The sequence below is a fragment of the Maniola hyperantus genome, chromosome 12 (assembly GCF_902806685.2).
Source record: "Maniola hyperantus chromosome 12, iAphHyp1.2, whole genome shotgun sequence".
Classification (NCBI taxonomy): domain Eukaryota; kingdom Metazoa; phylum Arthropoda; class Insecta; order Lepidoptera; family Nymphalidae; genus Maniola; species Maniola hyperantus.
The window spans coordinates 7498498-7520882 of record NC_048547.1 but is presented as its reverse complement, the minus strand read 5'-3'; the positions used below and the strand labels follow the sequence as shown (position 1 = coordinate 7520882).

Sequence of the window (22385 nt, the reverse complement as noted above, 5' to 3'; positions counted from 1 at the left end):
CAGTTTTCAAACTGTGCCCTTTCCATAGTCACTTCAACTTTGCAACCCGCTGAGCATTGTCGGTTACTCTGGTTCTCCTACAGATGTTTTCATTTCTGCCCCCCGATTGTGTAAGAATAACCATTTCATGGCTATCGCAATCGTCAAGAAATTCTGCCCTTTGATTGGTTGATTCGCTGTTTACATTTTTTCACAGCCAATCAAAGGGCAGAATTTCTTGACGATTGCGATAGCCATGAAATGGTTATTCTTACACAATTGGGGGGCTGATTTGATCACGTACAGAAACTCCAGACAAACTCTCTTCATCTTGGCGCCCGCTGAGTGATTCTGAGCTTTTTTGTGAGGCACCTAGTTAGCGACCAGTCTCGGATCCATATTATTATGTCATTGCCATAGGTCTAATTATATCTATTTTACACTCGGAGTCTATCTTTTATGTTCTGATAGTAATTTTGCGCTCCCAGAAATAGACACCTTTCATCATTGATTTATTAACTACTTTCATCATCTATCTATATTATTTTACAAAAATCTCTACACTTACCTACTGAGTTTCAAATTAAAATTTAAATCATTTTAATGAAATATTAAATCAGATATTTGATTGTCTTAAGTTTTTGAACAAATTAAAAAGTCAAATTGAAATTAAAAAGAAAAACGAAAACTTCCCACGGGATTTTTAGATATCATCTAGATTAGTAGGTATAATCTAGATAATAAAAATAAAATAGATATGTAGACTGTAGATGCCTTCTACCTATTACATAGATTTACTTTCATAGATTACACATTCAAAAGTACTTATAATATACCTACTAGCTTATCCCCGCGACCACAGAATATATACCGCGACTTCATCCGCGTGGAGTACACAAATTTCAAACCCATATTTTACCCCCTTAGGAGTTGTATTTTCTAAAATCTTTTCTTAGCGGATGTCTACGTCATAATATCTATTTGCATGCCAAATTTCAGCCCGATCTGTCCGGTAGGTACTGATTAGGTACTAAATCTTCGCGTAAAAATTAATTCATTATAACGCCTTTAACTGGGAAAAACTGACTTGGTCCTATTCCCATACAAAACTGATTTTGGGTATAACTTTTTTTTTGTGTATCAAATAAATAAAAAAAAGTGTTTATGTTTAAGTACTAACTAGGTACTAAATCCTTACGATAAAACATATTAACTTTAACGCCGCCAACTTAGTAAAACCGACTTGGTCCAGCCATCCTGACGGTCAGAATGGCTGACCACTTTGATTATAAAATTTCTCCCTATTTATCGAGGTACTAATTATTTGATGTCAGGTACCAAATAGTACTAAATAGGTACTAAATCCTAGCATGGCTTAAACTTCCAAATTCTGTGGTGGTCCAGCCATCCTGACGTTCACGGTAGTTTGAGCTGTGCGTTGATTAGTTGCAGTCAGTCAGCTTTTCCTTTTATGTAATATACCTACCTATAGTCTCCTATAGATATTGATCTATGTTGGATGTTAATAATTTTTTTTAAAGAATATTAGCCATGTTAAATGACTAATATTCCCCTTTCCTCTCCAACTAGGCGGCAAGCTTGAGCAAAGAGTAGGTACGACAATAGTGCAATGGGCGGGGTTGGTTCGGTTTTCAGTCCACTCCTTTACACGTTGAGCTATTGAGGCTCTAATAATGCGTGACTATACACACGAACTTTATCAAATTGTAATATTGCATTCAGCAAAAATACAGTTAAAACCATTGTATTGAAGTATAAACAACTAATAGTAGAAACAGGCGTGCTTGCTTGCTTCTTTTTGCTGCATAAATACAAAATTATTGGTCATTGTTTTAATACAACGGCCGACATACCGCTCATAACTATTAAAATACACGACGGCTTGGCCTCAATGCTCTCGCGCATCTGCAAGTGTCGTCTCCGTTGCATTGTCCAAGTTTAGCTTAAACGCAGAATACTGCATCATTGTTTCCACAGCGATCGATGTGCATACATCCACGCTGCAACGATAACTGCTAAACAAACTACCTTACAAATACAAACGCAAATCTAAATATATAAAAGGAAAAGGTGACTGACTGACTGATCTATCAACGCGCAGCTCAAACTACTGGACGGATCTGGCATAAATTTGACATGCAGATAGCTATTATGACGTAGGCATCCGCTAAGAAAGGATATTTGAAAATTATACCCCTAAGGGAGTAAAACAGGGATTTGGGTGTAGTCCATGCGGATGAAGTCGCGAGCATAAGCGGCTAGTAACAAATAAGTAAGTAATAAAATTAAAAAAAAATTGTGCACTGTTTCTACGTGTTTCGGTAGTTTGATAAATACAACTAAGGTGTATGCCTATTTACCTATATTTATATTATATATTTTATATTAATAAAATAAAACTGCTTAGCTAAAATCTCCAAATAAATCGGTAGCTTGCTTTATATTGTTAGTTGGTACCTACATCCAAAAAAAGTGGAAATAGTGCACCAAAATTTTTAAAAGCTGACTGTTTGTGTTTCCTGGTAGATATCCATTCGTAACTGGAACTTTAGCTACAGTAACAGTTTGAGATGGGGACGCACCACATATCCGCACAGCCTGCGCGCTAACCCGGTGTAATTGGATAGGGCGGGTGACGTGCGAGGCGTCTTTCGCGCACTATACCTAATTGTTTATTATAGGCAAGGTCGCAGTACAAGTATCTGTTAACATTACTAATTATTATTTATCTCTTAACATAATCTTGTAATTGCTAGCATATAGCACTTCTATAACTCTTGACATTTCGCACTTATTACATAATTTCGTGTTACAAAACCTTCAGTGTATCTTTATGTAGGTACTAGCTGATCCCCGCGGCTTCGCCCGCGTAGATTTAGGTTTTTAAAGATCCCGTATAGCCTATGTCACTCAGGAATAATGTAGCTTTCTACTGGTGAAAGAATTTTTAAAATCGGTTCAGTAGTTCTAAAGATTACCCCCTACAAACAAACTTAACGACATTACCTCTTTATATAATACTTACGGAACCCTATTTTTTTCCAAAATAAAATATAGCCTATGTTACTCGTGGATAATGTAGCTTTCGAATGGTGAAAGAATTTTTAAAATCGGTCCAGTAGTTTTTGAGCCTATTCAGTACAAACAAACAAACAAACAAACAAACAAACAAAGTTTTCCTCTTTATAATATTAGTGTAGACAACGGGCCGTGCAGCAGAAATCGTAATATTTTAATTTCGCCATAACTTCAAAACCAAACGTCCAATTTTAATCATTCAAAGACCAAATATTATCTCCATAAACTGTTCTTAGTGATGAAATCATTTATTTTGATAAGGATTAATAGCATGAGTAAAATAAACGCGTTTAAATGTAGTCCAAAAAAAATTCAAGATTTTTAAATAAAAAAATGGTTGCTGTGCCTCACTCGACATAGATGGGTATAGTGTGTCGCGGACTTTTTTGTAGATATTTATAAGATCTACAATTAATTAGAACATTTTATAGTTCTATCTTTTATAGTTTAGGCAGCGTACGCAAAATAAGTAACTTTTCTGGTTGATTTTTTACACCTTGTGTCCGAAAAACCCAAATATCTTACGGAACCCTATTTTTTTCCAAAATAAAATATAGCCTATGTTACTCGTGGATAATGTAGCTTTCGAAAGGTGAAAGAATTTTTAAAATCGGTCCAGTAGTTTTTGAGCCTATTCAGTACAAACAAACAAACAAACAAACAAACAAACAAAGTTTTCCTCTTTATAATATTAGTGTAGACAACGGGCCGTGCAGCAGAAATCGTAATATTTTAATTTCGCCATAACTTCAAAACCAAACGTCCAATTTTAATCATTCAAAGACCAAATATTATCTCCATAAACTGTTCTTAGTGATGAAATCATTTATTTTGATAAGGATTAATAGCATGAGTAAAATAAACGCGTTTAAATGTAGTCCAAAAAAAATTCAAGATTTTTAAATAAAAAAATGGTTGCTGTGCCTCACTCGACATAGATGGGTATAGTGTGTCGCGGACTTTTTTGTAGATATTTATAAGATCTACAATTAATTAGAACATTTTATGGTTCTATCTATTATAGTTTAGGCAGCGTACGCAAAATAAGTAACTTTTCTGGTTGATTTTTTACACCTTGTGTCCGAAAAACCCAAATATCTTACGGAACCCTATTTTTTTCCAAAATAAAATATAGCCTATGTTACTCGTGGATAATGTAGCTTTCGAATGGTGAAAGAATTTTTAAAATCGGTCCAGTAGTTTTTGAGCCTATTCAGTACAACCAAACAAACAAACAAACAAACAAACAAACAAACAAACAAACAAACAAAGTTTTCCTCTTTATAATATTAGTGTAGATTAGTGTCCTCTTAGTAACTACAAGTGATCAAAACAAGTGTGAAGTGAACAAATGATTAATTTTATCGTATCAGTTCGACTATGATATCTCAGTAGGTATTACATACATTGTTGCCTATTGTATGACAAACATTTGCTTTTCTGCTATCCCGGTCTTTTCTTTTCGTACAATGAACTGATTCTTACATGAAACTAAGTCGATCGGCATTTAAATTTTTTTAGCCAATTGTACATTGATTTTTATGGACAGCTCACGCTTGACCAACAAATTGACGATACCAAAATTGTTTTTAAAAGAGCTAAAGGTTTGCAAGACAGTTTCCTTGTATCTCCTATGGGTTTGGATTTACCCATACTGTCCCAGTTTAAAAAAAAACTCGCGCACTGAGGGTTCCGTACCCAAGTACAATCGTATTTTATCGACATTTTGCACGCTAAATCAAAAACTACATACTAGATCTCGTTCAAACTAATTTTCGGTGGAGGTTTGCATGGTAATGTACTACATCATATTTTTTTTTTGTTTTATCATTCCGTTATTTTAGAAGTAACAGTGTGTGTCCGCCACACATTTCACCACTTTGGAAGTGTCTCTGGCGCAAACTATTCAGTTTAGAAAAAAATTATATAAGAAACCTCAATATCATTTTTGTAGACCTTTCCATAGATTTTTTTTCATCAAACATATGGGATGGATAAAAAAAAATTTGAGTTTCAGTTCTAAGTATGGGGAACCCCAAAATTTATTGTTTTTTTTTTCTATTTTTGTGTAAAAATCTTAATTCGATTCACAGAATACACCTACTACCAAGTTTCAACAGTATAGCTCTTGTAGTTTCGGAAGAAAGTGGCTGTGACATGCGGACGGACAGACAGACAGAATCTATAAGGGTTCCGTTTTTTGTTATTCGGCTACGGAACCCTAAAACACTATTATCTATATATATAAAATTCAAAGTCCTGACTGACTGACTGACTGACTGACTGACTGACTGACTGACTGACTGACTGACTGACTGACTGACTGACTGACTGACTGACATAGATATCAACGCACAGCCTAAACCGCTGGTCATGAAATTTGGAGGGTCTATTCTTTGTAAAGAATAGGTATCCACTAAGAAAGGAAAATTTTTCGAAATTCCACCCCTAAGTGGGTTAAATGGGGGATGGAAGTTTGTATGAAAGTCCGTCATTTTTCAAGTTATGTGCATGAAAATTGGTATTTGGGTTTTCAGTCACAAATGAAGAAATAAGTGTTTCAGGATGTTTGGAAAATTCGCTCATAAGGGTGGTAAATAGGGGATGAAAGTTTGTATGGGAAAGTTTTAATTATTGATATTATTAACTAGACTAGAAATTTGGAAAGTAGGTTTTTTCTTCAGGTTAGGTGTCAGCTAAGAAACGAATATGAGAAAATCCCCTCCCTAAAAATCCCCCGAAAAGGGATGAAATGGGGGTTTGAAGGTTATATGAAAGTCCTATGTTTTTGAAGTTAGGGACGTGAAAATTGTTGTTTAGATAATTAGCTTTAAATAATAAAAATCTGTATAAGTTATTTTGGAAATGCCCCCTTAATGGTGGTAAAATAAGGGATAAAAGTTGGTGTTGCAAAGTTTAAATTATTGTTAACTTGAAAGTAAGTTCTTCTTTATAGGATGAAGGTATCACCTAAGAAACGGTTTTTAGATAATCCCCCCCCTAAGAGAGTGAAATGGGGGTGAAAGGTTATATAAAAGTCCTATGGTTTTGAAGTTACAGACGTGAAAGTCGACTTTTAGGTTTAGGTATTAAGGTCATTTTCATGCCTGATTTTGCTTTGGTGGTCCATGATCGTGCACGTCTAGCTTCTTGCTATCCTTCATATCTCTGTTCATATCGAGATTGTGTTATTCGGTGCTGTTCAGGGTGCGAGTGCTGATGTTATAATGTTTGTTTCTGAAAAAAAAAATGGCATTTCTTTCCTGTAGGCCACGCGGGCGAAGCCGCGGGCAGAAGCTAGTATATTAAAAGTACGAAAGTGTATTTATTTGTCTTTCTACTAGCTTTTTACAGCGCATCCGTTTAACCGATTTTGACGAAATGGACGAAAGGTAGGTAGTAGGTACAGAGATAGCTTGCATTTCGGGGAAGGATATACTGCTATTTTTTTATCTCTGAACTTCAAAGAGTTCCCACGGGATTTTTTTAAGTCTGAAGCTTACGCGGACGAAGTAATGTAAAAATATTACTAATAATAATTATGCAGTATAATATAATTACGTTCTAATTGCGTATAGAGAACAATATAGGTAGGTGATAGCAATTTAAGCGATATAATCTGGATATAATAGAATAATGCAGGCCCTACATACATAAACAATCACAGAGAACCTGTTATCTAGTGATAAGGAGAAGCTTTTATATAAATAAACAAGCGACCTGTCCCTGCGTCGCACGGGTAGCTTATTATAACTTTCGTAGGGACCTCTAATTTTTTTGAAATAAAATAGGCTTCTACTGGTGGAAATTCTTTCACCAGTAGGAAGCTTCATTATTCCTAAGTAACATTTACTTGGGAATAATTTAGCTTTCTACTGGTGAAAGAATTTTCAAAAATGGTTCAGCAGTTTCAGAGATTACCCACCCCCAACAAACAAACTTACGAACTTTACCTCTTTATAATATTAGTAGGTAGGTATAGATATGTATTTAAGTAAAGGCATGGTTGATTTGAATTTATTTTAAATTGCACAGTTATATCATTTTTGTAAGCGCAGTGTTTGTTAGCAATAAATAATTGTGTCGGAACACAAAAGATGGCATTGTGAAGTCGATACGGCGACGTCCGATAAAAATCGCGCGGCGGGTTCGGCCTCGGCGACTCCTGCGCATCCTCGCTAATCCTTCAAATCTTTCACTCAAAATACAATACGGTATTTTACAGCAAGGGAGAAAAAAATCTAAAAATGTATAAACAATATTATAATATTAGCAATAGGAAAGCAATCGAAAAATGATAATTTCAGTTTATAAAACTATACTTCTAATGAATTTTATAATTCACTAGCTGGTGCCCGCGACTTCGTCTGCGTGGATTTAGGTTTTTAAATCCCGTAGGATTTTTTTGATTTTCCGGGATAAAAAATAGTCTATGTCACTCTCCAGGTCTTTAACTATATTTACTATATCGGGACAAAAAACACGTTGATCAGTTGCTCTGTTGTGACGGGATTAAACGACAAACCAATAAACCAACAAACAAACACACTTTCGTATTTATAATATGGGTAGTACCTACTAGTAATATGGTCGTATTGTAAACGGAATTTTTTTGTCTCATTTTATGTCCAACGCAACGCAACGCATCGCCTTTGCATACTACAGCTAGTTTTTTGATATGTTTACTTTGTGTTGTGTGCAATAAAGTATAAATAAATAAATACGAACACTTACGCGGACTTTTGTCCTCGTAACTAACTAAGCTTTTCATCTACTGCACGGGCACTATAACGGAAAAAAGCGCTCTAGACTTTCAAATTAGCATGTTTCTGAAGTGAACTGATCGCTCGGAGGTTAGTCATTGTGTCCGCTAAGGGGGACATTTGTCTACTATTATTATTTTGGGCCGGTTTTTTATGTACCTGCCTACATGGCGCCTGCCTATTCATATTCAAATAGGGTTTCTGTGTTGAGTAATTTTCAACATTTAAAATAAAAAGATTTTATTGTGCAATCGATGCACGTCAGATAGTGAACTGAAAAACTGCCTACCACAACTTACCTACGATGATCATTAGGATAAAAAATAATGGAGACTGCAATTAATGACTTAATGACTCACCATTAAAATATAAATAAGGGAAGGTCGTTTATTACTGTACTGTACCTATAAGTACCTATTTACCCTTATTACCTACTTAAAAAAATTCAAACTTTACTAGATGTGAAAATAAGACAGGTTAGTTAGCTACCTACTGCACTATGTAGGTAAATTTTGCTCTCTCCTAAGCCATCTATAATATCAAAAGGTTTCCCAAGGAGGCATGAAGCTACCACAACCGAACAGAAAAAATTGCATCGTCTTTTTAGCCAATAGAAACACTTCAAAGGAGCCGAGGACGTGCGATGGCAACATACCCTGCTGAGGCAGAGTTGGGTCATCCAGCTTATTCATTAGCGCGCAGTTCCTCCCACCGACGTCCCTCATTTTATTTTATTTATGGCCGACGAGCCGAGGTGAGACACCAATTTCGCATATGCCTGTAGCTTGATAATAATTATACCCTAGCAGCGCAGAGGCTTAAAAAAGCCGCCATTTTAAAACGCAATCTCTTGATCATACTCGTACTTTTCAGTTCGTGAGTTATTCTTTTGGTATTGCATTTATTTTTCTTCATTTTGAAATTTGGTGAGTAAAGGTCAGGTTAGCCTGAAAGAAAAATATCATCGTTAAAGTCAGCGAGTTGCAAAATATTATAGTCAATGTATAAATTGTATTTGAACAAATATTGCACAAGTAAAATAGGTATTCTCTCAGCTTTACAATGCACGTTTAGCATATAAATTAACGCTCTTATAGGTTCACAATATAAAATAATATAGATATAAAATATGATAGATTGTAAATTAGCACTTCTTTGTACGTTTCGCTTCTATAGATGAATAAGTGTGATACCTAGATATAGGTATAATAATATAATCTAGTAATTTACACTTCTCTGTATCTATCGTTGGTAATGTTTTATAGTCTAGTTAGGTACTTGTTTTGTTTTCCTAAGTGTTGTTGGCCACTATTCTTTATAAAAAAAAAACTCATCGCTTAAGTACCTACCTATACACATTTTTTTTCTTAGAGGTAAGACTATACATGCACTGTTGCAAACACCTTCAGAACCATCTTAATGTTATAATTTTAGTAACTTACTTTTAAGTAGACACTTGATTAAAAATAAAAATGAATATAATTAGTCACGTCAAGCTATATTATAAGTAATCAGTAATTTAATTGACTTTAATCATAATAAATCTAATCTAAAGATAAATAGCTATACTGAGAATTGTATAAGGCGATATGAGAAGGTCAACGCGAGGGACGCAGTGGCAAAAAGCTCTCTCGTGTCCGCGATGTTCAGATAACCTTAAACTGAGCATTTGTTATCCTTATCTCGTGTTCGAGCGTGGCTAATGTGGCTGCAGGCAGATACACCCGATCGATTTATGTCGCCTGCCTGGCACCCACGACAAATTGATAATTAATTTTGGACCGATGTCTTTGATCACACCGAAGTATTTGCGAAAATACCTGGCACTTAAATGTCGACTACCGTTAAAGATTTAATGAAAAATACTTTTACATGTGTTAACCAGGTAGGTGCCTACTAACCAGATAGGTAGTTTTGTGTCCGTACTGTTTGCTATTGAGAATTGTGTTTGTATCTTTTTTATACCTACCTATTAAAAATATGCAAATAAGTTTCAGCTTAAAAAAATATTGAAACATGTTTTACTTCAATTACTTTACGATTTACGTACCTATAAAAAGTTTATTGAAATTACAGAAGATCTGTAATAATTGGACTACAAGCTAACTGTAAAATTGCGGTTTGGATAGGTAAAGTCCAAAAGGCAGACAATCTACATACATAGGAAGGATATACCTATAGATAAAACCTTATCAACACGCGCCGCTCATGCTCGGATGAACTTCCGAAAATTAATTATTCTTTGTCGAGGTCTACGTTATAAAGAAAACCATCCTCAAAACTTCGAGTTTTTAGACCTAGTTGTTTGACTACGTTGATATTATATCAGTCAGCTTTTTTCTCGTTTACTGACTAAGCCACTTTACATTTTAGCTTATTGCAGAAAACGGAACTTCTTTTAAACATTGAATAGGTACCTACTAATGTTAAGTACTTAATACCGCAAAATTCCGTAAGTGAACTGAAGTGAAATAACCACAGGATGGTCCCATGTCAGTGACTCGTTGGTAAAATATTAATCGATTGGAAGCACATATAAATACGTGTAAACCAATATTTTGAGCCACCAAGTTACATTTGCAGTTAAAAACCAGTCTCTTACTCCGAAATTGTGTGTGCATATGGGTTACAATTTCTTTCATCGTTACGTATTGCAAAGGTTCTTTTACAAAAACGATACCCCTCTCATCGAGTAATTTTGTCAAATAACGTGAGCTATCGCTTTTGATTTGGGTACCGAAAACAATACAAAACCTTTTGTGCAATTTGATACCGAGCGCTGACGCAACTAATAAAATTTAGCGGTCAGGCCAACCCAATCACACGAAAAACGCATCAGACTCGAACTTTAAACGGCATTTATAAATGCTTTAAAGTGCTTATTTAGTAGATGATGTTTGTGCCAAAAAAGTATGTAGGCACCAGTAGGTAATCTATTTTTTCACTTGACAAATGTTGAATAATGTGTAGGTAGGATAGTTCAAAAGGATGATACCCATTAAGGTTTTAAACAAAAACAACTCGTACTTATCAAACACTTACGACCTGGTAGCCATTTTACACTGATTAAACAAAAAAAATGATAAGTATGTGTCATAAAAATATGCGTGTCGGACGACACGTCGCCTCACAATGCGCCCCTAAACACCGCTTAATCCTTTAAAACAATGCTAATGGATCTACGTTAAAGTGCGCCGCCCGAGGTCCTGTCAGCGTATAATACATTCGACTGATCGCCTTAACGCTTCCACCAATAAAGTTGACACTAAATTACGAACCGTTTTATTTTGTTGCTACACAAAATCACAAAATTTGTAAATAAAAATTTTATTATACGCGTTCACTGAACACATTTTAGTGTGAGCGATGAACACGGGTTCACGTCAAAACATCTTTATCGGGTTATTTGTCTTATAAAATATTATCGAGAGGCTCTTCGGGACCGTCAGCAAAAGAGGACGTATAGTGTGATATGTGTGCGATTGTTGACTTTACGCCCACGATGATGCGATCACTTCTCTTTGGGACGAGACAAACAATAAAAGCGGCGATTACGAACCTGCGTTGTAACAAATATAGTTTATTATTCTAAGATGAGCTTCAAACGAAGTGATTCTTTAGGCGTGAATAGTATCGCGGCGGACCGTACCGGCTTCGGAGATTAGTGCGCGAGCGACGCAGCCGCCCGTACCAAATGCGACGCGACGTCTCGAGTTATGAACTTCTGATATACTGATAAATCAATACATTTTGTTTCGATAGCTCAAACGCTTCATGATTTTGCCCTTTGATTCATTTAATGTAGACCATCATTTCATTAAACAAATGTACATTAAAAAAAAAGTGAGATGGGATCATTCCTACTTTGGATCAAAGGTAAGGCGGAACGTGTTTAACGTAAACGTCACAACCGGTCGAGTTGGAGGAGGCAGGCAATCATCGCGTCCCGCTATCACGTACTTGTCGCGTTTTCATCACCTCCTGCGCTAAAAGTGACGTAATTACGAATGCAAATCGATCAGCGGTAGTTATCAGCCCGACAAGGGTTGACGCAGAAAATTAGCACGATACGCAAGTTAATGTTTAAAGCCTTCCGTGCGTCATTTAACGCCGAGGATAATTGCGAGGAAACTAATCGCCTCATATACTTTACATATTGCGATGGAGAAACCGAGAACATTATATACGCTCAAGTCAACATGCTGAGGCAAATAAAATACATACGATGTTTTGTGAAAACAAATTAATTATAGACATAACGAAATAAAAGACATCTAAAATTATTCCACGTCGGAAGCGTGGATTCCGTTGCTCATACGAATGACTTGCAACTTACAACTAGTGGGCATGGTCTCATTGACTCCACCATTGACCCCCGCTGCAGCCAGTGATCGTGATATTATAAATAATACCCACACAATTCCCGCGGGTAATTGGAAATCGAACAAAAATAAAATAACACCCAAAACAGATCGGACTCTTGGGAGGACTGCAATTGAGACGAGACGCGTTGTAAACGGATTCTTAAATTTTGCTCTTGGAACATTTATCAAAAGAAATTTTATATTATTACAATATTATTGTATTATTATTAAATATTAAAGTGAATGAAGTGCAAATTCTTTGTAGTGTAATACGCTCAAGCAAGCAAACTCAAAAACCATCGGGCACACGGTTAGTTAGTATTTTTAAAAAAGGTACCTACCTTTTTAATCCACCACAATCACACCTGATGAGCCTAAAATGGGACACGATGGTGCCTATTCACTCTTGTTTTAAAGATACCCGGATTAAATATTTTAGTAGGAAACCTAGATCGCGGAAGAGTATTCCAAACCCTGACCATCGGTATAAGAAATGATGACCCAATGCATGTCGTGCGCGTAGAAGAAATGTCAACGACATAGGGGTAGAAACTCGCCTGATGTCTTGCGGTACAAAAAGCTGAAGAGGTGATGGCATGATCGAAAAGCTCCTGAGCACAAACTCCGAAATATATCTTGTAAAATACCAATAAGCCAGGAACCTTCAAGATAAGTGAGCTAGAAAACCTTCAGTACTAATATTATAAAGTATGATTATAGATAGACACATAAGTTTGTGTGTATGTTTGTTACTCTTTCACGCAAAAACTACCGGATGGATTGGGCTGAAATTTAGAATGGATATAGATTATACTCTGGATTTACACATAGGCTACCCATATCTACGTGAACGAAGTCGCGAGCATCAGCTAGTATTATATAATTGTGCTTCTGATGAGAGGAGCATGTTCAAATTTTTAACATTATTTACCTTTCCGAGTAGGATGCAACGTGGAGAGAAGAGAAGAGAGAACAATCCTAGTGAATGAAGTGTAACGTTTCATTAGCAGTCTTTGTAACTCAAGCAAACACTGCGTATCGGTGTTTTGTTTCAAAAGCTTTTTTAACAAAGTGAAAGGCGCCCAAGTCTCCTTAAAAACTTTGTGGGCTGTTTCCGTTAGCATTTATCATGTGTAGCTAACTAACTCTATGAAAAATAAAAAAATGGTCAAATGCGTGTCAGAACTCAGAACACTCATAAGGTAGGTAAGGTAAAGTAGGTACCTATTACTGTAAAGTATAATAAACAAGATTAATCCTCATCCTGATATATCCTACTAATATTATAAATGTGAAAGTTTGGATGTTTGGATGTTTGTTACTCAATCACGCAAAAACTACTGCACGGATTTGGCTGAAATTTGGAATGAAGAAAGATTATATAGCCTGGCTACTTTTTACCCCGGAAAATCAAAGAATTCCCGCGGGATTTTGAAAAACGTAACGTAAACGCATCAGCTAGTGATCAACAAAAATTTCACAATTCTAATATTGTAGTTCAAAAATATGCAATTCTATAGAACACAAATTTTTGTCAGCACATTAACGAACAAGAAAGATTTGAATGAGAGGTACGCGGTGTTCCCACTGTGATGACAGAGGCCTTAATATAACAAAGCCTCTACAAAGGGTGATATTTTTCGTGGACAAACATGAAGGGGCTTCGAACATAAACGGGCACAGTGATCTACCTTCTCTATGCATATTTATGACTTGTTCGATGGCTAACGCGGCACCAGGGTTTACGTGTCAAACAAATATGTTTACTTTGAGCTTATCTGTACACAGACATGTTAAAATATTAGATACGTGTGTGTAATGAGTAGCTGAAGAAATTAAAAACTAATCAATCGCTGTTTTGTACTACCAATAATTGAAAGCAGAATGTGTGCAGTTGAACATGTTATTTTTTTAAAATTAGGAGTAGCTTAGGTACTAACTAAAAAGAACCAATGAATATGCTGAAATAATTCAGAGACCTTTAGCTAGATACATTTAATATTACTTGCCGAAAATTATTATTAACGGTTGAATTTGTAAAAACCGCCCTTAACTATTTGTTGTAGATTCACCAACACAAAACACGAAAAAAACCATCAAAACCAGTCAGCATTGGTCGGTGCTTTTTGACTCCTGACTTTGTACAAAAAACAACGTGTTAAGGAATGTAAAGAGCCATTTAATTATCCTAATATATTGTTATGGTCGCGGAGGGAGGCGGCGATAAATTAGGGAAACTAAGTTCTGTGAAGGTGGCGAATGATGCAGTAGAGAATAATCTCCAATGTTTATTTCAACATTTATTTATGCTGCTTAATGTACAAAAATGTACCTGCTGTGCTTCAGCAAAACATAACCTTCCATTAGTCAAAATCTCAAGTTAAATCCAGCGTTGTCGGGATCCCTGTTCACGTGTTCTCACGTTACTGCACCCGTTGCTATAGTGCGATGATCCTTAGAGTTTTTATTCCATTTTTGCCTCAATTCCATCGCACGGCCTTCATTATGCGTCCGCAAGTGCCTCGTTCGCCACCGGTTCAGGTAGCCTGGTTTCACTTTAAAACTTGACCTTAGGTATTGGACACGCTCGTTGTTTTTTAATTAATATAGTCCGAAATGAGGTTTTGATGTGGCGTTATTTGATAATTTGCGATTTTTTTAAATATTTGGGACGGGAACTCGTTTGATGGTTGATCTTCATTGGGTAGGTATTCGAGGTGTATATGCCCATCACACAGAAGATAATCGTGCTATTAGGGTGGGTTGGTATGGCGTGGCGGGCAAGGCGAGGTGTCAGAGGCAGGCGACCCGCTGCGCCCGGGTATTGTGATCGACAGCTTGTTTACTAAAAATATGCATAATGAATTTATAATAGCCCGCCCGGCCTGTCGCGCGCTATCTTCTCGCTAGGCCTACTTATAAGTGCACTAGCAATTGAATAAATGTATTTAAAGCTCAACAACCTTACGAGTTATTATTTCAAATGAATTCAGTATAAAAAATTACAATATAATATCAACTTTGGAATTGTTCAGAGATATGAAGCGCGGTGGAGACATGAAGTAAAAGCTCAAAGATGAAAATTTCTTTGTAAAAGAACCTAATTGTGCAGCTACCTTAGCGCATTATGTTCCCACGCTAAAGTGCATCAGTGTTTGAGTATACGTTTAGCATTCGATTGTTTTAGTGCGGGCCGAGACGTCTGCAGAGTAAACACTGAGCATCCCATGACCCGTCGCGGTGCCGCAGACCGGCCAAATCTTGATTGTGAACGTTCCCATACTTATTCGAAATCGTTCTGTTGAAATAGTAGGAAGCTTATTTTACCATAAGTGGTAAACTATTTTGACAAAAGTAGTGTTTAGGTTAAGTAATATGACACCTAGTGGTACACTAATATTTTGTGTTCGAAATATTTGACCAAATCTTCAAATTTAAACTGAGCCGTGAAAAATTTGGAATCACTTTGGCGAAGCAAAGCATTTGGGATTTCTTACAACTCTTTATGAGGTGGTTGGAACGTTCGTAGAAGCAATTATGCACGGTACTCCAAAATATCTTTTATATTGAATGCAAGCGGACGTCGCGTCCAGACTCCAGGCGGGGCGCCCATCGTTTCGATTCGTTACGTCGATCTTCAAACTTTTTCACTACGAAATCTGCATAGAATGAGTTGAAATTGCGGACATAAAGCTGACATGCCGTGCATCGCACATTGTCCACATTTCTTTATAAATATTTTGACATTTCCTTTATTGGGCGGCAAGGGCGGCAAAGTTATTTCACAAACACATCGTGTCAATCCCTTTGTAACCATACTCTGTTTTAATTTGATTTATTTTTCGTGACAGAATACTCCGATGCACGATGGGGCGGCAGGTTTTGTCAACTTGTAGTCTCATATACTTACACGCATTCTTTAGCTATCGCAAATAATAAGGCAAATTTTAAGTCGCAGGCTTCAGCTAGTTTTATAATTAAAACCCTTCTCTATTCTATCACTGCCCATATTATAAATGCGAAAGTGTGTTTGATGGTTTGTTTGTTTATTAGTTTGTTGGTTTGTCCTTCAATCACGTCGCAACCGAGCAATGGATTGGCATTTTTTTTGTACGGGTATAGTTGAAGACCTGAAGAGTGACATAGGTTACTTGTAATCCCGGAAAATCAAAGAGTTCCCACGGGATTTAAAACCGGCCAAGTGCGGACAACTCGCGCACTGAGGGTTCCGCACTACAGTCGTATTTTATCGAAATTTTGCACGAGATATTAAAAACAAATAAAAAATTAAAATCTGTTTCACAATGTACCTACAAGAAAAGCCCTTTCATATGATACCCCACTTGGTATAGTAATCTTACTTTGAAAGTTGAAAATAGCAACAATTGTTCATGAACACATTTTAATCTTTTTCTTGTGATGTAACCACAAATTCACGGTTTCAGATTTTTCCCCTTAGTCTGCTATAAGACCTAGCTTTCTCCGAAATTTCATAATTCTAGGTCAACGGGAAGTACCCTATAGGTTTCTCGACAGACAGACAACAAAGTGATCTTATAAGGGTTCCTTTTTTCCTTTCGAGGTACGGAACCCTAAAAAAATCTAAAGCCTTTTTGACGCCTGAAATTGCGAAGATCAGCTAGTTATGTATGTGATTCGACTAAAATGTATAAGTACATAATAACAAACGATAGTTTACGGTAAATTTCCAGCGGTGCAAAGAAAAGCTGAACACACTCGCCATCAGCGTGATGAACCAATGGCCCGGCGTGCGGCTCCGCGTGATCGAGGGCTGGGACGAAGAGAACTCGCACCAGGACAACTCTCTGCACTACGAGGGCCGAGCCGTGGACCTGACGACCAGCGACCGCGACCGCAGCAAGTACGGGATGCTCGCCCGCCTCGCTGTGGAAGCCGGCTTCGACTGGGTCTTCTACGAGAGCCGCTCCTATATACACTGTTCCGTCAAGACAGGTGTGTGTTTACCTTTTATACTGTAAGTACTAGCTTATGCCCTAGACTTCATCCGCGTGGACTACACAAATTTCAAGCCTCAATGCTACTGCTACTGCTGAGAGCTACTGAGAGCCTCAATAGCTCAACCGGTAGTGGAGTGGACTGAAAACCGAAAGGTCGACGGTTCAAACCCCGCCCGTTGCACTATTGTCGTACCTACTCCTAGCACAAGCTTGACGCTTAGTTGAAGAGGAAAGGGGAATATTAGTCATTTAACATGGCTAATATTCTTTTTTTTTTTTTTAAAAGCTCCTATTTTACCCCTTTAGGGGTTGAATATTCTAAAATCCTTTCTTAGCAAATGAATTGCTATTCTGCATGCCAAATTTCTGCAATATCCATCCAGTAGTTTAAGCTGTGCGTTGATTAGATCAGTCGGTCAGTCAGCTTTTCCTTTTATATACTTACTTACTTGCTTAAATATAGACTACCTGCCAAACCCTTCTCATTCCGATAGGTGACCCATGCTCGATAAATAGTGAGCACGTGATGGGTTGATGATGATGACAACTAGTATATAGTAGCTGATTCCCGCGACTTTATTTGTCCACGTTGCGTGTGCATTACAAACGAGAGAGGGTATCCAAAATAGTGCGGGCATCATTGCGTGCACTACAGCGTTTGATGCATGCGCTACTGTCAACAAGCATCAGGCATGTGTACAGGCATTTGCTAGTAGACGTTTGGGTCTAACGCAAGCATCTAACGCAAGTTGAAAGCGTAGCAGTAGACCTATTCGCAGCGGGACTAACATTCATACAAATCACACAAGCGTTTTGTGACGTTCTGCCTCTATGCTGCATGCCGGCGCGTTTTGTGTCCTTCTAGGCCTTAATAGTATAACAATATTTGTGAAACAATTAATTAAGATAGCAAGTTCATAAAGGTCTTATAAGATATTAAAATAACAACTTACGTAGGGTCAATCGCTAAGCTATGAAAGTTTCAGTGCTCTGTGAAACCTACAATTTTGTTTGTGTTACGATCTGTTCATATTATCATGCAATTGGTTCGATCTAGGCTTTAAAGGTTCTTTCATAAGCATAATTAGAGTACTGTGGAACGAACAAAAGTGAACGAAAAGTTTCATGATTTTTCAAATTGATGGGTACGTAACTGTATAAGGTGGACTACGGGACATGCCTCGCGGGCCAAATATATGTATAGTTGAGCTTTACAAGAAGAATGCATCTCAGACAGCTTCCCGCGCCCGCTCGCCGGCGGTGTCGATCAAACGGACGAACAAGAGGCTTGTTAACCTACGTCCTCCTCGCACCCTACCTGCTCACATATCTCTATCCCCTTCCTGCACGACCACATCGCAGCCAATCCCCCACTTCTATAATTACGTCGGTGATTCAATGGCTACTATAGATATACGTGTGTATATGAAACATAACGATGAGAGAAACGGCCATTTATATGTATGTATCTATGTATGAGTAAAATTTTAGATACTTTTATGGCAATTTGACGCTTGCGCAGCTTTGTTCGATGTTTCCCATTGAGCAATGAAAAAATAATTTCTCACTTACTGAAATGATTTCTATTAGGTCGGATTTCTGGAAAGGAAACAATAATAGCAAGCTTTTAACAGAATAGATTCAATTTTAATATACATAAGTATCTACCTATGTAGCTACTGGTTATTAGTTTTGATATTTAAGTATTTGGTTAACAAGTGATTTAAAAAGTTTTCTTGAAAGCCGACTACGGTTTGCACTGCATCAGGTCTGGTGGTTATCAAGTTAAAATAATAAAGATTTTTTTTATATATATTTGATAATGGTGCCATACAGACGCCATATTGAATTCTTTCAAAATTATTTCCAGTGTCACTCAAGATGATGTAAGGATTCTAACGATACCCCAAGTCTTTAGAAGTTATGGTGGGATAGAGAAACTCACATACATGAACCCTGAAAACATTAAACACTCCTTGTTTTGGGCAGTCGTGAAAATAGAACGTATATACCTAGTACATTAGGTATATGATTAGGTACAGTGGAATACACGTCTCAATATTTTATTTGTCTACTCAATAGTTCTCGAAGGAGTTTGCTACCTTAGAGAGATAACGTCAAGCTTAGCATCATCTTATTTATAGTCATCGATTAGTTCAAACATGGCACGGTGCCCTTAATTTGATCATTTATCATCCTAGAGAAAAAACTTAGGCTTTGTTTAAAACGGGCGCTGGCGGAGAGGAATCCGTTCGATTAGTTCCGATGGTTATACATTTATTCGAGCGTCTTGTTCGGAGCGTTTAGGTAATAATTTGGTTTATAAATAATTAATGTGGCATGCGTATATTGCGGTCGCGACTCTCCTTGCTGAGGTCAAGGCCGCGGTAAGCACGACTTTCTTTATTCATTGCGTCCATTACTTCGCTTATATCTTCTGAATCCTGACAAAGAAGAACAAACTTAGCGGCACGCGGCACGGAATCTTGGCCTAGTTCTTATTTTGCTATAACAAACATTTGAAGTGTTTCTAACTAATGTTACCGAAAACATGAAAAATATTATGAGTCCGAATCACTTTACGAGCTCCAGATGGTCGAGAAAGGACGTGGGAAAGAAAAGACCCATTACCAATACACAAACAGTTAGCTTCATAATGGTTTGGAGAGTAGTAAATAGCTGGTAGTTGTGGTAGTAGGTTCAGATGCTCGTACGGAGTTAGTAGTCGTCGAATGGTCTAAATGCCACTGAATACATTTAAGAGATCCTCCAAGCCCATTCTAGCTGTACCTCCTTGCTGAAATTTGGCATGCAGATAGCTATTATGACGTGGACATTCGCTAAGAAAGGATTTTTTAAATCAACCCTTAAGGGGGTAAAATAGGGAGTCGAAATTTGTGTAGTCCACGCGGACAAAGTCTCGGGGTAGGGTAGGTTAACCCATACATTACTTATTCAACAAAATTATAAAAACACAAGTTATTGTAAAATTCATCAGAGGCCAAAATTCCAGGCCACTAAGGCAGGTACAGTACGCGGCAGGAAACAAGTACATCGACATATTTTAGAATGAGATATCGACTTTGTAGAGCTTTGTCTTTGTCACTCATACCTATGTGACATTTTGTCGGTCGAAACGACCAAGACAGTGCTCTAAAAAACTGCTATCTCTATCTAAAGATGGATGTACATTATTTTCTGCCGCATACTGTACCTATATCTTTAACGGGCATGGCTATCCAAATACCAAGACGTTGGAAATATTTCGCCTTCGTATGTACAGGTCCATGTAGTCCAGTGTTTTAGGTATAAACTAAAAAAATATTACGTGAATTAAAATTATACAGGCACTTTGTTTATCTTAAATACTTAAATCGAAACCTGCATTTAAACTTCACGACTGCCGCTTTGGTGATATATTTAAAAGTAATGAAGAATTTAAAGTTTGTTTTTCTTTTTAAATGTCGCAATCGATATCAGCGGTGACGCGAGCAATTAAAAGCTTTTAAACAGCCGTAATAAAACCTGAATTAGTTTTATCATTTATGCTCATACAAGATCATACGAACATTAATAGCATAATATAATTAATATTAATACCTACCTACGAGCACATCTTATACCCACACAGTTTTTTAAGATGTAGGTATGCACCTGTTTGCTTTAATAGCACAAATAGATATGCCAAGTATAGTTACCTACAAACTCTAACTTACGTTTTTTTATAACAACTAACGACAAATAAAAAATGAAATTAATCGTGGTATGTACCCGTTATATACATTAAAATATGTCGTTAAACCTCGAAATAAGCTTAAAATCATTAGTTTACTGACGATATTTTTAAGTCAAAATTTTAGATAAAAAACATACCTATAGGTATAATTTCTAAATTGTCACTGGTCTGGTCTGGTGAGAGGCTACGACCGTGGCTAGTTACCACCTTACCGTCAGAGTCGTGCCCCCAAGCGATTTAACGTTTCGGTACTATGCCATGTGGAAATCGATAAGGTAATGGGCTTAATAAAAAAACTGTCATATCCCTTCCAAGTTAGCTCCCTTCCACATTCTGCATCAGTCACTCACATCGCGTCACCACCGTCCGTCATATTATACTATGCCTACATCTGATTATGTTATTGTATTTATGTCAAATGTGCCTAACCAGTCTCTTGACAATCATACTATCATGCAGGTAAACCTAATAACTAGGTAAGTATCTATAGGCACGGCACTGGATCATCGCAGCGCCAATAACATGACCAGTTTTATAACTCTTCCAATTAATTCATTTTCATTGGGCCGCTCTTTATTGTTCTTTTGGAGCTTTATTTTTTAGCCTATATTAGGTACCTATAAGTACTTTTAATAGTTCAAAGATAATTGTAGCCTTTTAAACATTTAACCAGTGCTATCCAGCGATTCTTAAGCAAAATTGTAACACTAAAGGTAGTTCCTACAATAAGTATCTGCCTACTACATTAGTCATATCAGAGACAAGTACAGATATCTTTATGTATTTTGCATGAAAATATTTGTAGAGTGTAGACAGAAGGTATGTAACGCCAAAAATTATCACAGATCTTTTTATATTTCCAAGAAGTTATATATATTATTTAAAAGAATAAAATCACGCAGAAACTTGAGACTTTACATATATGTGTTGTCTATAACGTAAGACCTTCACTAATAAACGACTTTCAGAAAGTCCACCCGAGTGACGCCAGAGCGGATCAGCTAGTCCATTTAGTAAATATTTTATCACAAAATACAATATCAATCACTATTTCCCATCAATATGTGTGAGTAAAAGAAAATAATCCATACTTCTCTGTCTGTCTGTATGTCTATCTGTTAGCTTTTCACGGCCTAACAGTTTGACCAATTTTGATGAAATTTGGTACAGAGTTAGCTTACATCCCAGGGAAGGACATAGGACAATATTTTTTATCCCGGAAAATTAAAGAGATCCCATGGGATTTTTAAAAACCTAAAACCACGCGGATGAAGTCGCGGGCATCATCCAGTATCATATAAATATCCGGCCTCATAAACTTCCGTGCTAATTTCATATTATATTTATGTCATACAAAACTGCAGTTTAAAAGACATCAACGCGCTCACGTCCCAAATCCCAATGTCATTGAGAGGCTAGCTCAGTCTGGTGGCGTTGAGTCGTCATTTTGGCTAAATTTTAAATA

At 36.9% G+C, this 22385-nt stretch overlaps 1 protein-coding gene across 1 annotated transcript in view; it reads left to right on the top strand.

Moving 5' to 3' along the window:
- Window positions 1-22385, top strand: part of hh (hedgehog signaling protein) — a 60105-nt gene that overhangs the window by 23983 nt on the left and 13737 nt on the right. Inside the window, exon 2 of the mRNA XM_034973906.2 lies at window positions 16918-17179. Coding sequence (XP_034829797.1) covers window positions 16918-17179 — 262 coding nt within the window. The remainder of the gene's footprint in view (window positions 1-16917; window positions 17180-22385) is intronic.